Source organism: Oncorhynchus mykiss, chromosome 13, assembly GCF_013265735.2.
Source record: "Oncorhynchus mykiss isolate Arlee chromosome 13, USDA_OmykA_1.1, whole genome shotgun sequence".
In the NCBI taxonomy this organism is placed as follows: domain Eukaryota; kingdom Metazoa; phylum Chordata; class Actinopteri; order Salmoniformes; family Salmonidae; genus Oncorhynchus; species Oncorhynchus mykiss.
In genome coordinates, this window is record NC_048577.1 from 25,239,239 (window position 1) to 25,252,494 (window position 13,256).

At 41.3% G+C, this 13,256-nt stretch overlaps 1 protein-coding gene across 5 annotated transcripts in view; it reads left to right on the top strand.

Annotated features, from left to right (window-relative positions):
* The window catches only part of LOC110486047 (CSC1-like protein 2), a 98,676-nt gene that overhangs the window by 18,703 nt on the left and 66,717 nt on the right, over positions 1 to 13,256 (top strand). For 4 of the 5 annotated variants that reach the window (XM_036940690.1, XM_021557361.2, XM_021557362.2 and 1 more), the window contains 3 exons: positions 2,309 to 2,347; positions 5,161 to 5,251; positions 6,412 to 6,449. In XM_036940690.1, coding sequence (XP_036796585.1) covers positions 2,309 to 2,347; positions 5,161 to 5,251; positions 6,412 to 6,449 — 168 coding nt within the window. The remainder of the gene's footprint in view (positions 1 to 2,308; positions 2,348 to 5,160; positions 5,252 to 6,411; positions 6,450 to 13,256) is intronic. The other variant, XM_021557363.2, reaches the window with a different exon arrangement.

A 13,256-nucleotide genomic window follows, 5' to 3' on the forward strand; every position in this document is an offset into this window, starting at 1 on the left:
AAATTGGAATACAGTGACTGTACAGTAACCGTCACAACAGTAATTGTGATGGAGGATGCAGGGTTGTGTGCCAAACCAAGCAACTACAAGTGTCCTTTCTCTAGTTCCTCACTGGCACAGCTAGGAGAACCCCCCCCCCCCCCCCCCCCCAAAAAAAAACCCATTATAGTCGAAGACTCTTCTTTGAGTCATAAAACTGCATCGAAATGACTTAGGAACTGTGCACATTTTGGAGAGGTTTGTGGCCACAGTTAGTCCTCTCACTCAAACCCTTGTCATTGTTTTGTAATGTGTTGCACCTACCCCACATTTTCCACGAATAATATGTTGTTACTGAATGTATCTGGAGTATTTTCAGATTTAATTTCAACAAATACAGTGAAAAGTACAGTGAATGTAAAATGGACTTACAATTAACACTGCAACAACAGGTGAACTGCTGTGTCCTCAATTTTGACCTAATCATTTCCCCATAATATCCAAACTGTTCCATTTCAATTGCTTATATATATATATTATTTTCATATTTCTTCAGCAAGAAACATTTTATTTACACCCTATCCAAATAGGCCAATTCTCACGTGTGTAAAGGGTTTTAAGTAACCATCTGTCTTTTTGTAATCGTACCAAATGTAACGTATACTAATGAGTGTCTCCGCTTTACATTTACTATGTTACGTCTAGTCTTTGATGCCAGGCTGTTTTTCATTATAATGTATTAAACTAATAGAGTAAAAATCCAACTCAGAGTTGATTACTCTTTTTTTAGTGTGATTTTAGTCAACTCTTGCAGTTTTACACTTGACTGTTAATTCAAAACACAGAACTCCACCAGTGTACATTTCTCTATCAGTTTACTACTACTACTGAAGTGTAAGGGTGATGCCTTATTTGCAACATCTTAATGTGTCACATTATGGTAACTAGCAAAGTGATATCCAATCCCTGTTGTAATCCAACTCAAGGGAAGATATCCAGCAATTTCACTCAGGACTTGCATTCAGAAAGCCTGTCCGAGCAGAAAGTTAGAAGAACATGATCGTAAACAATCAATGTACATGCAAAATGACAGATATTAAAATAAACAATTAAAAAAAAAAAAATCTTCCCGCAACAGAGCATGCTGGGAAATATGACAGAGGCCTCTCCCACATTTGTGGATATTCCATAGATTTAACTCCCTCTCTCTGGTTACTCTTAATTGATTTAAAAGTACTCTGTCCCAACTAACTCCAGAGAGCGTATCACTCTGCCAGTTAAGGTAACTCAAGTAGAGTTAATTTAACCCAAATTATTTTAACACTGTGATTTCAAGTCTCCTTGATTTACTGTGTACCAATCCTGGATGGCCCCTTTTAGGTACAATAATAGTTGAAGACTTATTTGGTTATTTTAAAGTGACCTGGGTCTACTTATGGATATGATTCTAAGTGCTATGTGTCTTTTGCCTTTCTGAAATAGTTCTGTCCTCCCAATCATTTAAAGGACAGAGAGATATGGGCAAACCGTTTCCTGCTGTAGTCCCACAACTGACTAGACAATCTCTTTTGCGCCACATACTTCCTGTTTTCTTGTCTGTCTCGCTTGCTCTCCTTCTCCCTTGTCACTCCCTACACACACACACACACACTAGTGCTGAGTCATTCATGCTTTTTGAAGTTGGTTTCTGTTCGGTTTTCGAAAAATTGGTTAGATTTTTTTTTAAATGTAACTACCCATAATAAAACAATTAGCTAATAAAAGCCCCATGATGGCAGTGACTGCCCATTTTACTGCCTATCAATTAATTCATTCACAACTTTACTTCCTCTCATGTGGTCTGTGTGTGGTCTTGTTCCCCTGGTCAGTCGATGAATTGCATCAACCTATGGGCGAATTTCTGCCAGATCATAGCCAAAATAAGTTTCCCAGCTTTCCAAAAAATGTACGCTGCCGACAGAAGTGGAGTCGACGCCTGTGCATCGGCCGTATGGTTGCATACTGCTCAGCGCTGTAGTAACTTTCCACACATTTGTTAATCGCTCAACACACACAGCTGTTTTCTTGCTTTCATGGGCTCTCTTTCAGAGCTGCGACGAGGCAGGTGTCACCAGTGGTTGTATGTCCTTGTGCGGTGAGGGGATGGGGGGGGGGGGACGGCGACACATCTTCCCATGGCTCTAATAAACCTCTCCTGCCTCGATATATTGTAACATCCAATTTGTTGATACTTCAGTATTTCTATCCAGGACTAACCTTAATGAAGTAAATGTGTACTCCAATTCATGACAATTATGCTAATTTCTTCTCTTTTTGTTTCACTGTGAAGATCGAAGAAGTGTTTCAGCGGATTGGAGGAGCGGGAATAGTATGTTGTTTTTTTAACACGTTTTTGTTTATGTCCTGGTTTTCCAATGTTGTCTTCTCTTTTCCCTGGTTGCTTTTACAGCCCTAACTGTACTTGTTGTCCTGCTAACTGGTGCACTAACACTTTCTCTCTTTTTCCATTTCGGATAGGTGCGCGTGTGTGCGCATGCTTGCAATCCAATTCCAGAATGGACTGGAATCCACCCCAATTGGGGTGTGCTGTGGGTTGGTGTGTGTGTGTGTGAGAAAGGTGTATGTGTGTCTAATTAACAAGCAAGATGGTTTGGTGTGAGGTCTCCGTCACTGCTTTTTGCTGTGGATTTTATTGGGTGTCGACTCTGACTTTGGTTAACCCACCATAAGTGCCTTGTGTGTCATTAACCATACTGTTTACTTCCACCAGTGTATCTGCCATGGCTTCTGATGCTTTGACTGTCACCTAACATATGAATCTTTTGACATGCATGCTTCCTTTTTACACGTTTTGAATATAACATAGTCGGAGAAGAGAAAAGGGTAACTATGATACACTGAGAGCAAATAATACAAGGTAAACGGTGAATCAGGGTGGATGTTAACTTCCCTAGGCCCTCTTGCTGTGGCGTCTTTGTGAATCCTTGTGACATTAGCTGTGATGATAGCGCCTCCAGGGTGAACCCTTTTTATTAGACCACAAGAAGCAAAGTTCTCAACGGGCTGGGTTCTCAGTCCAAAAAAATCATCCCTTCCCCCTCAATAAAGGCAGAGGACAGGAGTGTTTTCAGATTGGAATCCAGCTAGAAAGTGGAATGTGGTCTTCTGCCCTGACAGAGAAATGTATACTGCCCCCATATCTGTACATGTTGTCATTGGACTAAGTGTACTGTTGGACTGTGGTAGATCTTCTGTTGTAGGATATAAGGGTGGGAGATATAATATACACTCGGTGATGCAGCTAAAACACAATCTATTTGTGGACTTTGGGCCCAATTCAATATCGCTAACTGGCTTTCCGGAATATGTCAAAACAAATCCTACCCTTCAAGAAATGATGGAGTAAAACTGTTGTTGTTGAGGCCAGGCACCACACTAATAGTGTATTTTTCCCCCCTTAATCACAATCACCTAGGCTGTAGAACCCCACAGTGGAGGTGTCATAATACCCATAAAACCTAGCAGTCAGACAGGGAAATGGTTCCAATCATATTTTTCACCATTCATTTTTTTCCATAGGGGATTTTTAGAAACACTTAAAATAAGGCATGTGTTTCGTATAGGCTTACCCTGGTGTGACGTTTTGAGAGCCATGCAAATCTCAGTCAGACAAGGTGACTTATCAATATATTCGGCTCTATTTACTCTGATTTGAAAATGCTACTTAACATCAGTAGACGTCATGCAAAACTACAAATCCCTGCAAGCTCCTGCACGTCATCTCTAGTTGACACCTTTGCTAAAAGGAAATTGTGTCAATTTAAAACTTGCACAAGACTGTTCACAGACCCAATTTGTTTATTACCATATTTAACTAACATTAGATGGTTCATCCAGAGATGACCTTTGCCTGGATTCGGCGGTCTTGTCCAAATCATCATGGAATTTGTAGTTCTTTATGATAGCCACATTAGCAGCCAATTAGCATTTCATTTTGTGGGGGGGGGGGGGGGGGGGTTAAATACAAACAGATATATTGACCTTGTCCTAGAAAGAGTTACATGGTTATCAAAACGTCACGCCATGGTAAGCCTACACGAAACACAGCTCTTATCTTAAGTGTCATATCCCCTATGAGAAATCTATGATGGACAAATGATTGGAACCATTTCCCTGTTTGACCTCTTCTCTCTCTCTCTCTCTCTGTCTGTCTCTCTGTCTGTCTCTCTCTTTTTCTGGAAACTGTTAGTCAGTAGCCTGTAGTGCCTGGCATTAAAAAAATAAGATAATTGAATAGGGCCCTTGGTGTTTAACCATTATTTGGCTCGAGGGTATCCTCAATGATGCCTACCTTATTTTTGAGATGTTTGGCATACTTGGGGCAACCTCAGCCAGAGTTGTGTTGGTCCGAGTTACACACTGTGTTTGTCCCTTGTCCTATAGAGTGAGGGGTAACCCTTTACTTGATACCTCCCTGACAAGGCAGATGTCTTTACAGTCATGGCACAAACCATTATCTAGACATCTATCCAGCCCCACGAGTTTGACGTTTGTGTAGCTATGTTGAACTCGTGGAGCTGGGCATCTATTATGTCATTCACGTAGAAGCCTTCTTGATGTTTGCCTTGGAGTGGGGAGTTCAAGTGAAATGTTCTGTGATTTTGTTAGTGCATAGTATCTACAGTAAAAAAATATAGGATTACATGCGTGCCAACTCCGCAATGCTTGATTGGCCAGTAATTCCGCCTAGGATGATGGGATCTTGAATGTATCATGTTAGACCCTCAGAGAGATGGAGTTTATCAAACTGACTATAAAATAAACAGAATGGCATGGTTCTATGGACATTGTTGAGGAACTATTATGGGTTAATTTAATAAAAGGGCATTTTTATGATAAATGTGCAGTAGTGAAAGATGTTGGTTGGGGTCAATTCCATTTAAATGTTGTAAACTGACATTCCAATTCCAATTTTCTGTTTACTTTCTGAATTGATGGAATTTAAATGGAATCGACCCCATTAGCTGTGACTACTGTTCATTTTAATTGTGAGGAAATCCGTCTAGTCTCATTTCCATTCTGTTTCAAACCATAAATTAACAAACGTAACAGTTGCAGAACCCGGTCCTGCCGTGTTCTTTGTGCCTCCGTCAAAGCCTGACACTTGTCCTCTGTTTCCAGTGATGCCTCAGCTCTGCATTCTGAAGCGCCAGACCGCTATGAACGTCTCACTTCAGTCTCCAGCTCTGTCGACTTCGATCAACGGGATAAAGTGAGAAATCCCTCCCTCCGAATGTCTCCCCACCTCTGAATGTCTCCCCACCACTGAGGTTGTCTCCTACTAGTCACACGTGCAGCTCTTTAAACAACTCCATTGGCTTTGCCTCCCATCCCTGTTAAATAATGCAGGACAAGCAAAGGACTGTAAAGCCGTTGGCTGCCAGCCTTGGATGTGGGTGGAGTCAGGTGGGGGAGGGTATAGTGTGGGTCCTGTCCACCAGACAGATTTCCACTTAGTGACTCCTGATGAAGACTACCCACCCCTTATAGATACAGTACATAGATGTTTTATAATAAGGGAGACTTATCTCCATCACTCTTGACTTCCAACTAATACCACACAATATTAGATATGGTGATTCATATATGGTGATAGTTTAAATTAATATCCTTCAGGCAAAATGCCCCAGTGTGTGGAACAGACGTTTTCCTTTAGTCCAAACAACTTGTGACTACTACAGAAATATAAGCTAGACCAGTCAGTTATCCACACGCCAATGTCCCCCAAGAACATTCTATGCAACTCCATACCATATCCCCGAGTCATACGTTGCACTGTAATCACCCTAGTAGGTCAATTCAGGTCCATGTTATCTTTCTATCTCCTAGCCTTTTAATCCCAGCTGGCAGGCTAAGGCTCTTCCTCCTCTCTCCCTGTCTGTTCACTAAAACTCACATCACGATTGGGCTACCGCTATAGCCGTCCAGATCAGGTTGGCTTTACCCCAGACAGTCCCCTCTTTATTGCCCTCTCGGGTCATACAGTACTTGGGCCCCAATGAAATAAATTGCAGATAATGTAACACCATAGTTTAATTCAGAATGTTTACACTGTGTTTTGAATTTAGGTTTCACACTAACGTTCAATGTCAATGACCATGAGAATAGCATGTTGCTCTGTTGGATTTAAACACCTCTGATACAGCATAAACCAGCATTGTGTTTTTTATTTATCTGCAATTGATTGAATTGGGGCCTAAAAACTAAAACATTTTTATAACGCATCACACTGTCAAGTTATTTGATTGTGTGGAATTTCATTATTTTTTTTATTTTTAAATCTTCATGTGTTGAAAATGTGACTGGTGACTAATGTTTTCAACTGCATATTTTTCAAATGTCTGATTTTCATTGTGCATGTCTACACTGCAGGGCTTCTGTTCCTGGTTAACTGCCATCTTCAGAATAAAGTAAGTGGGTCTGTTATCAACATTCTATGTAAATACTTGATTGGGAGAAAGCCAATGTTGCCACAAAATGTGCAACCAAATTAATAGTTCTGCTACTGTGCTAAAGGCCACCTCTGATAGGGCGATTAGTTATTTATCACTGTTTGTTCCTATTTCAAAACATTATTGCCTAGCAAAAGTATTGGATCCTCGATTAATTCTCAGCTACACTCTTTCTTATCTATGAAATGTATCCAGATTGTTCATCAGTCTGGTTTTAGACCAGGACATGGCACCATCTCTGCTGCATCTCATGTAGTCAATTGTATGGACAAGAGACATTGTGCTGCCGCCTTTCTAGACCTTTCCAAAGCATGTTACACTGTTGATCATTCCCTGCTCATTCAGAGGCTAACTTTAATTGGCTTTAGGTCATGCCACTTGCAATTGGTTTAAATAACAAATCCAGCCAAAACCACTCATTCCTTTAATTTACAGTATTAAATAACACTATGTTAGAACAAAATATTTTTGTGAACAAATGTTTCATTTTGGCGTTATCTGTAAGGTTGGTAGCAACATGTAACATTGTTGTGGAAATCTATTGCAGCTCAAGTGGACTCTATGGTTGGCTGGCGGGCTAGGTAGCTAGCTAGCAAACATAGCTACACGCAATGAAACCAAAGACGATATCAGCATGTAAAGTAGCTAGTTCACTGTAAAATCGCCTAAACAAATTGCACTATCAATTTAGGAGTCTACGATCTCACCATGTTCAACCTGCAGATCAATGTAGATCAGAGTGGGGGTTGACATTCGCAACGGCTGATATACACTGCTCCAAAAAATAAAGTGAACACTAAAATAACACATCCTAGATCTGAATGAATGAAATATTCTTATTAAATACTTTTTTTTACATAGTTGAATGTGCTGACAACAAAATCACCCAAAAATGATCAATGGAAATCAAATGTATCAACCCATGGAGGTCTGGATTTGGAGTCACACTCAAAATTAAAGTGGAAAACCACACTACAGGCTGATACAACTTTGATGTAATGTCCTTAAAACAAGTCAAAATGAGGCTCAGTAGTGTGTGTGGCCTCCACGTGCCTGTATGACCTCCCTACAATGCCTGGGCTCCTGATGAGGTGGTGGATGGTCTCCTGAGGGATCTCCTCCCAGACCTGGACTAAAGCATCCGCCAACTCCTGGACAGTCTGTGGTGCAACGTCTGTTGGTGGATGGAGCGAAACATGATGTCCCAGATGTGCTCAATTGGATTCAGGTCTGGGGAACAGGCGGGCCAGTCCATAGCATCAATGCCTTCCTCTTGCAGGAACTGCTGACACACTCCAGCCACATGAGGTCTAGCATTGTCTTGCATTAGGAGGAACCCAGGGCCAACCGCACCAGCATGTGGTCTCACAAGGGGTCTGAGGATCTCATCTTGGTACCTAATGGCAGTCAGGCTACCTCTGGCGAGTACATGGAGGGCTGTGCGGCCCCCCAAAGAAATGCCACCCCACACCATGACTGACCCACCGCCAAACCGGTCATGCTGGAGGATGTTGCAGGCAGCTGAACGTTCTCCACGGCGTCTCCAGACTCCGTCACGTCTGTCACATGTGCTCAGTGTGAACCTGCTTTCATCTGTGAAGAGCATAGGGCGCCAGTGGCGAATTTGCCAGTCTTGGTGTTCTCTGGCAAAAGCCAAACATCCTGCACGGTGTTGGGCTGTAAGCACAACCCCCACCTGTGGATGTCGGGCCCTCATACCACCCTCATGGAGTCTGTTTCTGACCGTTTGAGCAGACACATGCACATTTGTGGACCTGCTGGAGGTAATTTTGCAGGGCTCTGGCAGTGCTCCTCCTGCTCCTCCTTGCACAAAGGTGGAGGTAGCGGTCCTGCTGCTGGGTTGTTGCCCTCCTACGGCCTCCTCCACGTCTCTTGATGTACTGGCCTGTCTCCTGGTAGCGCCTCCATGCTCTGGATATACTACGCTGACAGACACAGCAAACCTTCTTGCCACAGCTCGCATTGATGTGCCATCCTGGATGAGCTGCACTACCTGAGCCACTTGTGTGGGTTGTAGACTCCGTCTCATGCTACCACTAGAGTGAAAGCACCGCCAGCATTCAAAAGTGACCAAAACATCAGCCAGGAAGCATAGGAACTGAGAAGTGGTCTGTGGTTATCACCTGCAGAACCATTCCTTTATTGGGTGTCTTGCTAATTGCCTATAATTTCCACCTGTTGTCTATTCCATTTGCACAACAGCATGTGAAATGTATTGTCAATCAGTGTTGCTTCCTAAGTGGACAGTTTGATTTCACAGAAGTGTGATTGACTTGGAGTTACATTGTGTTGTTTAAGTGTTCCCTTAATTTTTTTTAGCAGTGTACTTTTGAGGAGATGGGAACATGCTACGTCAATGGGCAGTGCGGTGCATTCTTTGCGATTCTGGGAGAAGGAGCGCTCTCCTGTAAAGGAGTGAATGTGAGTCTGTTGAGCGCTAGCTCAAATCCAACTTTAGCACCAATTTCCTCAAAGATAAGTACAATATTTCCCAAAAAAATCTGAGATATGCGATAATTAACTTGCTATCTGTAACATCGTATACATTTTGGAATCGTGACGTTGCGTGCTTTCGTTGAAAATAGATATATACACTGACTTTGAAGGGATTGCGTGATGATTAGTTTAGCAACCGCGTGACGCAGCATGATAACGTGAATGCGATTTGTGGACAGTCTGCTAGGTGGGGTTTTATACGTTCTTCATTCATTGGATTCCTATCTCCTTTCTGTAAATATCTCTAGCTATGGAACCATGCAATGCCCCCTGGACTTAAGAGGAAGACAAACAGGAAAAATGTCCTAGACCCACTGTTAAATTACACATTTCTCGAGGTAGGAATATCACAAAAATATAATCAATGGCTCATTCGAGAGGAAACATCCTCCCGAGTTATGACATCGGCCATTATTGAAATCTGACATGTACGATAGACATTTTTGCAATCTAAATATCATATCCCTATTAACTTCCAGTGTAGTGAGAGCGACTTAATCACAGTGCTACGTCATATCGGATCGATTTCTGTCTGCTTGAACGCCAATAACTCAGATACAGTTGAAGTCGGAAGTTTACATACATCTTGTACATTTAAACTGTTTTTAACAATTCCTGACATTTAATCCTCATAAAATGTCCCTGTTTTACGTCAGTTAGGATCATCACACACTTTTAGAATGTGAAATGTCAGAATAATAGTAGAGTGATTTATTTCAGCTTTTATTTCTTTCATCACATTCCCAGTGGGTCAGAAGTTTACATACACTCAATTAGTATTTGGTTGCATTGCCTTTAAATTGTTTAACTTGGGTCAAATGTTTTGTGGAGCCTTCCACAAGCTTCCCACAATAGATTTGTTAGTTGCGTCAATCGAATCTGGCATCAGGATAGAAGGTGACACGGAGTCACTGAGAATCTTCTATGTTTTTTATTATTAGTCAAGCAATAAATGGTAAATGCAATTTTCGTATATATGGGTTCACTGTAACACCACGCAGGGCAGAACAGAGAACTGACTAGTTCCTGACAAAGTTCTTCTAATATACTCTGACAGAAGTAGTTCCTGCTTCTGAGCTGGCCTGTCAGAGTAGAGGCTGAGCGTGGTTTAGACTCACTCAGCCTATCGTTGGCGCACGGGTCGGTCCCAGCCCCCAGGCACTCCCGTTGGCAGGTGTAGTTGTTGCTGGGCAGAATATCTTATGAACCCACACCTCTTTCCCATTATTGCCAAGTTTGAGTTCTAACAAAAGACAGTCTGTTGTTTGCTACATTACGTTCTGTATGTGTCCACAACAACTCGTGATAACTGCCCACACCCAAGGTTAGCCACAGCCTTCAGCTAGTCACACAATATGTTGCACACTTTTATTATAGCTTCAGCTTAAACAAAATCTGAATAGCAACCAAAACATATTATCAACCCTCACAATACGTTGGGTGAACTTTGTCCCAATCCTCCTGACAGAGCTTGTGTAACTGAGTCACGTTTGTAGGCCTCCCTGCTCGCACACGCTTTTTCACTTCTGCCCACAAATTTCCTATGGGATTGAGGTCAGGGCTTTGTGATGGCCACTCCAATACCTTGACTTTGTTGTCCTTAAGCCATTTTGCCACAACTTTGGAAGTATGCTTGGGGTCATTGTTCATTTGGAAGACCCATTTACGACCAAGCTTTAACTTCCTGACTGATGTCTTGAGATGTTGCTTCAATATATTCACATAATTTTCTTTCCTCATGATGCAATCTTTTTTGTGAAGTGCACCACTCCCTCCTGCAGCAAAGCACCCCCACAACATGATGCTGCCACCCCCGTGCTTCACGGTTGGGATGGTGTTCTTTGGCTTGCAAGCCCCCCCCCCCTTTTTTTCCTCCAAACATAACGATGGACATTATGGCCAAACAGTTCTATTTTTGTTTCATCAGACCAGAGGGCATTTCTCCAAAAAGTACAATCTTTGTCCCCATGTGCAGTTGAAAACCATAGTCGGGCTATTTTATGGCGGTTTTGGAGCAGTGGCTTCTTCCTTGCTGAGCGGCCTTTCAGGTTATGTCGATATTGGACTCGTTTTATTGTGGATATAGATATTTTGTACCGGTTTCTTCCAGCGTCTTCACAAGGTCCTTCGCTGTTGTTCTGGGATTGATTTGCACTTTTCGCACCAAAGTACGTTCCTCTCTAGGAAACAGAACGCGTTTCCTTCCTGAGCGGTATGACGGCTGCGTGTTCCCATGGTGTTTATACTTGCGTACTATTGTTTGTACAGATGAACGTGGTACCTTCATGCATTTGGAAATTGCTCTACAATTATTATTTTTTTTTTAGTTCTTGGCTGATTTCTTTTGATTTTTGTCAAGCAAAGAGGCAGTGAGTTTGAAGGTAGACCTTGTAATACATCCACAGGTACACCTCCAATTGACTCAAATGATGTCAATTAGCCTATCAGATTCTTCTAAAGCCATGACATAATTTTCTGGAATTTTCCAAGCTGTTGAAAGGCACAGTCAACTTAGTGTATGTGAACTTCTGACCCACTGGAATTGTGATACAGTGAATTATAAGTGATATAATCTGTCTGTAAAAATTTTTGGACAAATAACTTGTCATGCAGAAAGTAGATGTCCTAACCGACCTGCCAAAACTAGTTTGTTAACAAGAAATTTGTGGAGTGGTTGAAAAACGGGTTTTAATGACTCCAACCTATGTGTATGTAAACTTCTGACTTCAACTGTACACATAAAACTCAGGAAATCGATAGAACAGAAATGCACAGAAACCATATAACATTCAAAATATATGAACCTTTCCTTTAAAAACTACTTGACAGATCTAACACAATGTGTATCTATTGATGGGCCTATTATTGGTGCAGTACTTATTACTATCTACATGAACAATATTGGTTTGTCTGTGAATAACTGTAAACTGCACCTGTATGGGGATAATACTGGTGTCTATTTTATTCCCCTCCACCATGGACCAGGCTCTATCTGACCTACAGACTGCTTTCATTGTCTTACAAAAAACACAAATTCACCCGACATTTGTATTAAATAGGGGAAAAACAAAGTATATGTTGTTTTCTAGAGCGCTCAACAATGACTCCTTGGATGGTGCCCAAATTCATTGCGTCCCTGTTTACAAATATCTGGGCATTTGGATAACTAAGAAGTTGAGAATAAAACTATGCATTATATAAATAGGTTATGCCTCTTGCTTAATTGTAGAAAGCAGATCTTTCCGTCAACGTTCCTACCAGTCCTAGACTATGGCGACATCTTCTACATTGTTGCAGCTGCCACTTCATTAATTATAGCCATTACATGCAGTACACTTTGTTTTATCACAGGCAAAAGGTTTTGCACTCATCACTGCATTCCCTATCAGAAAATAGGCTGTCCCTCTTTGACGTTGCGTAGGTCAAAACATTGCATTCTGTTTGTTTATAAAGGCCTTTTGCTAAAACACCCAAATTACCTAACATTGTAACTAACCTATTGAAGTATGAGAGAGCCATCCCTGCGACAGGATATGGTAACTCTTGAAAATTCTTCTGCCACTACAGATTTAGGTGAAACTGCTTTTAGTGTGTTCTTAGTGATGTGCGAAGAATTTTCAGAAAGCCCTACAGTTGTACGCGTTGGTCCCATTCAGACAATTCAGATTGTTGGTCGACCTCTTCACTGGGGAATGTGTTTTTTTTATTTTTTATGATTGTGTTTTTTTGTATTTTTCTTTGTTTCCTCTGGTCCGTCCTTGATTGTGTAATTACTTGGTCTTGTCATGTAGTGCTCACTTGAAAAAGATTCCTTTGTTATCAATGGGACTCCCCTGCCTAAATAAAGGTTAAATAAAATTAAAATCGAATACTGTAATCTAACAGTTTTATACATTCCCCACAAACAAGAAATGCTCATACACAAATTTAAGAGTGTGAATGGCCTTTGTTTAAACAGCCTCTTGGGAAAAAAAAAATGTTTTAGGTGTGTCCCCTTTTGTAAGTATCAATGTGCAACCGGCAATTTGGAAGGGCTGGGTTGTTAAACCACGAGGGCTGTTTGAATTTCAAATTATAATGGTCTTTAACAATGCAAGTGTTAATGAATTTACCTGGTCACAGACCTGGGCAGAAATAGTTGTATTTTGTTTATTTTAAATACCAACTTTTCAAAGACTCTAGGTAGTTGAATATAGAGTTTTTTAAAAATTGAGTTTTCAAAGGCAATTATTTCCTTTGTTATTCATA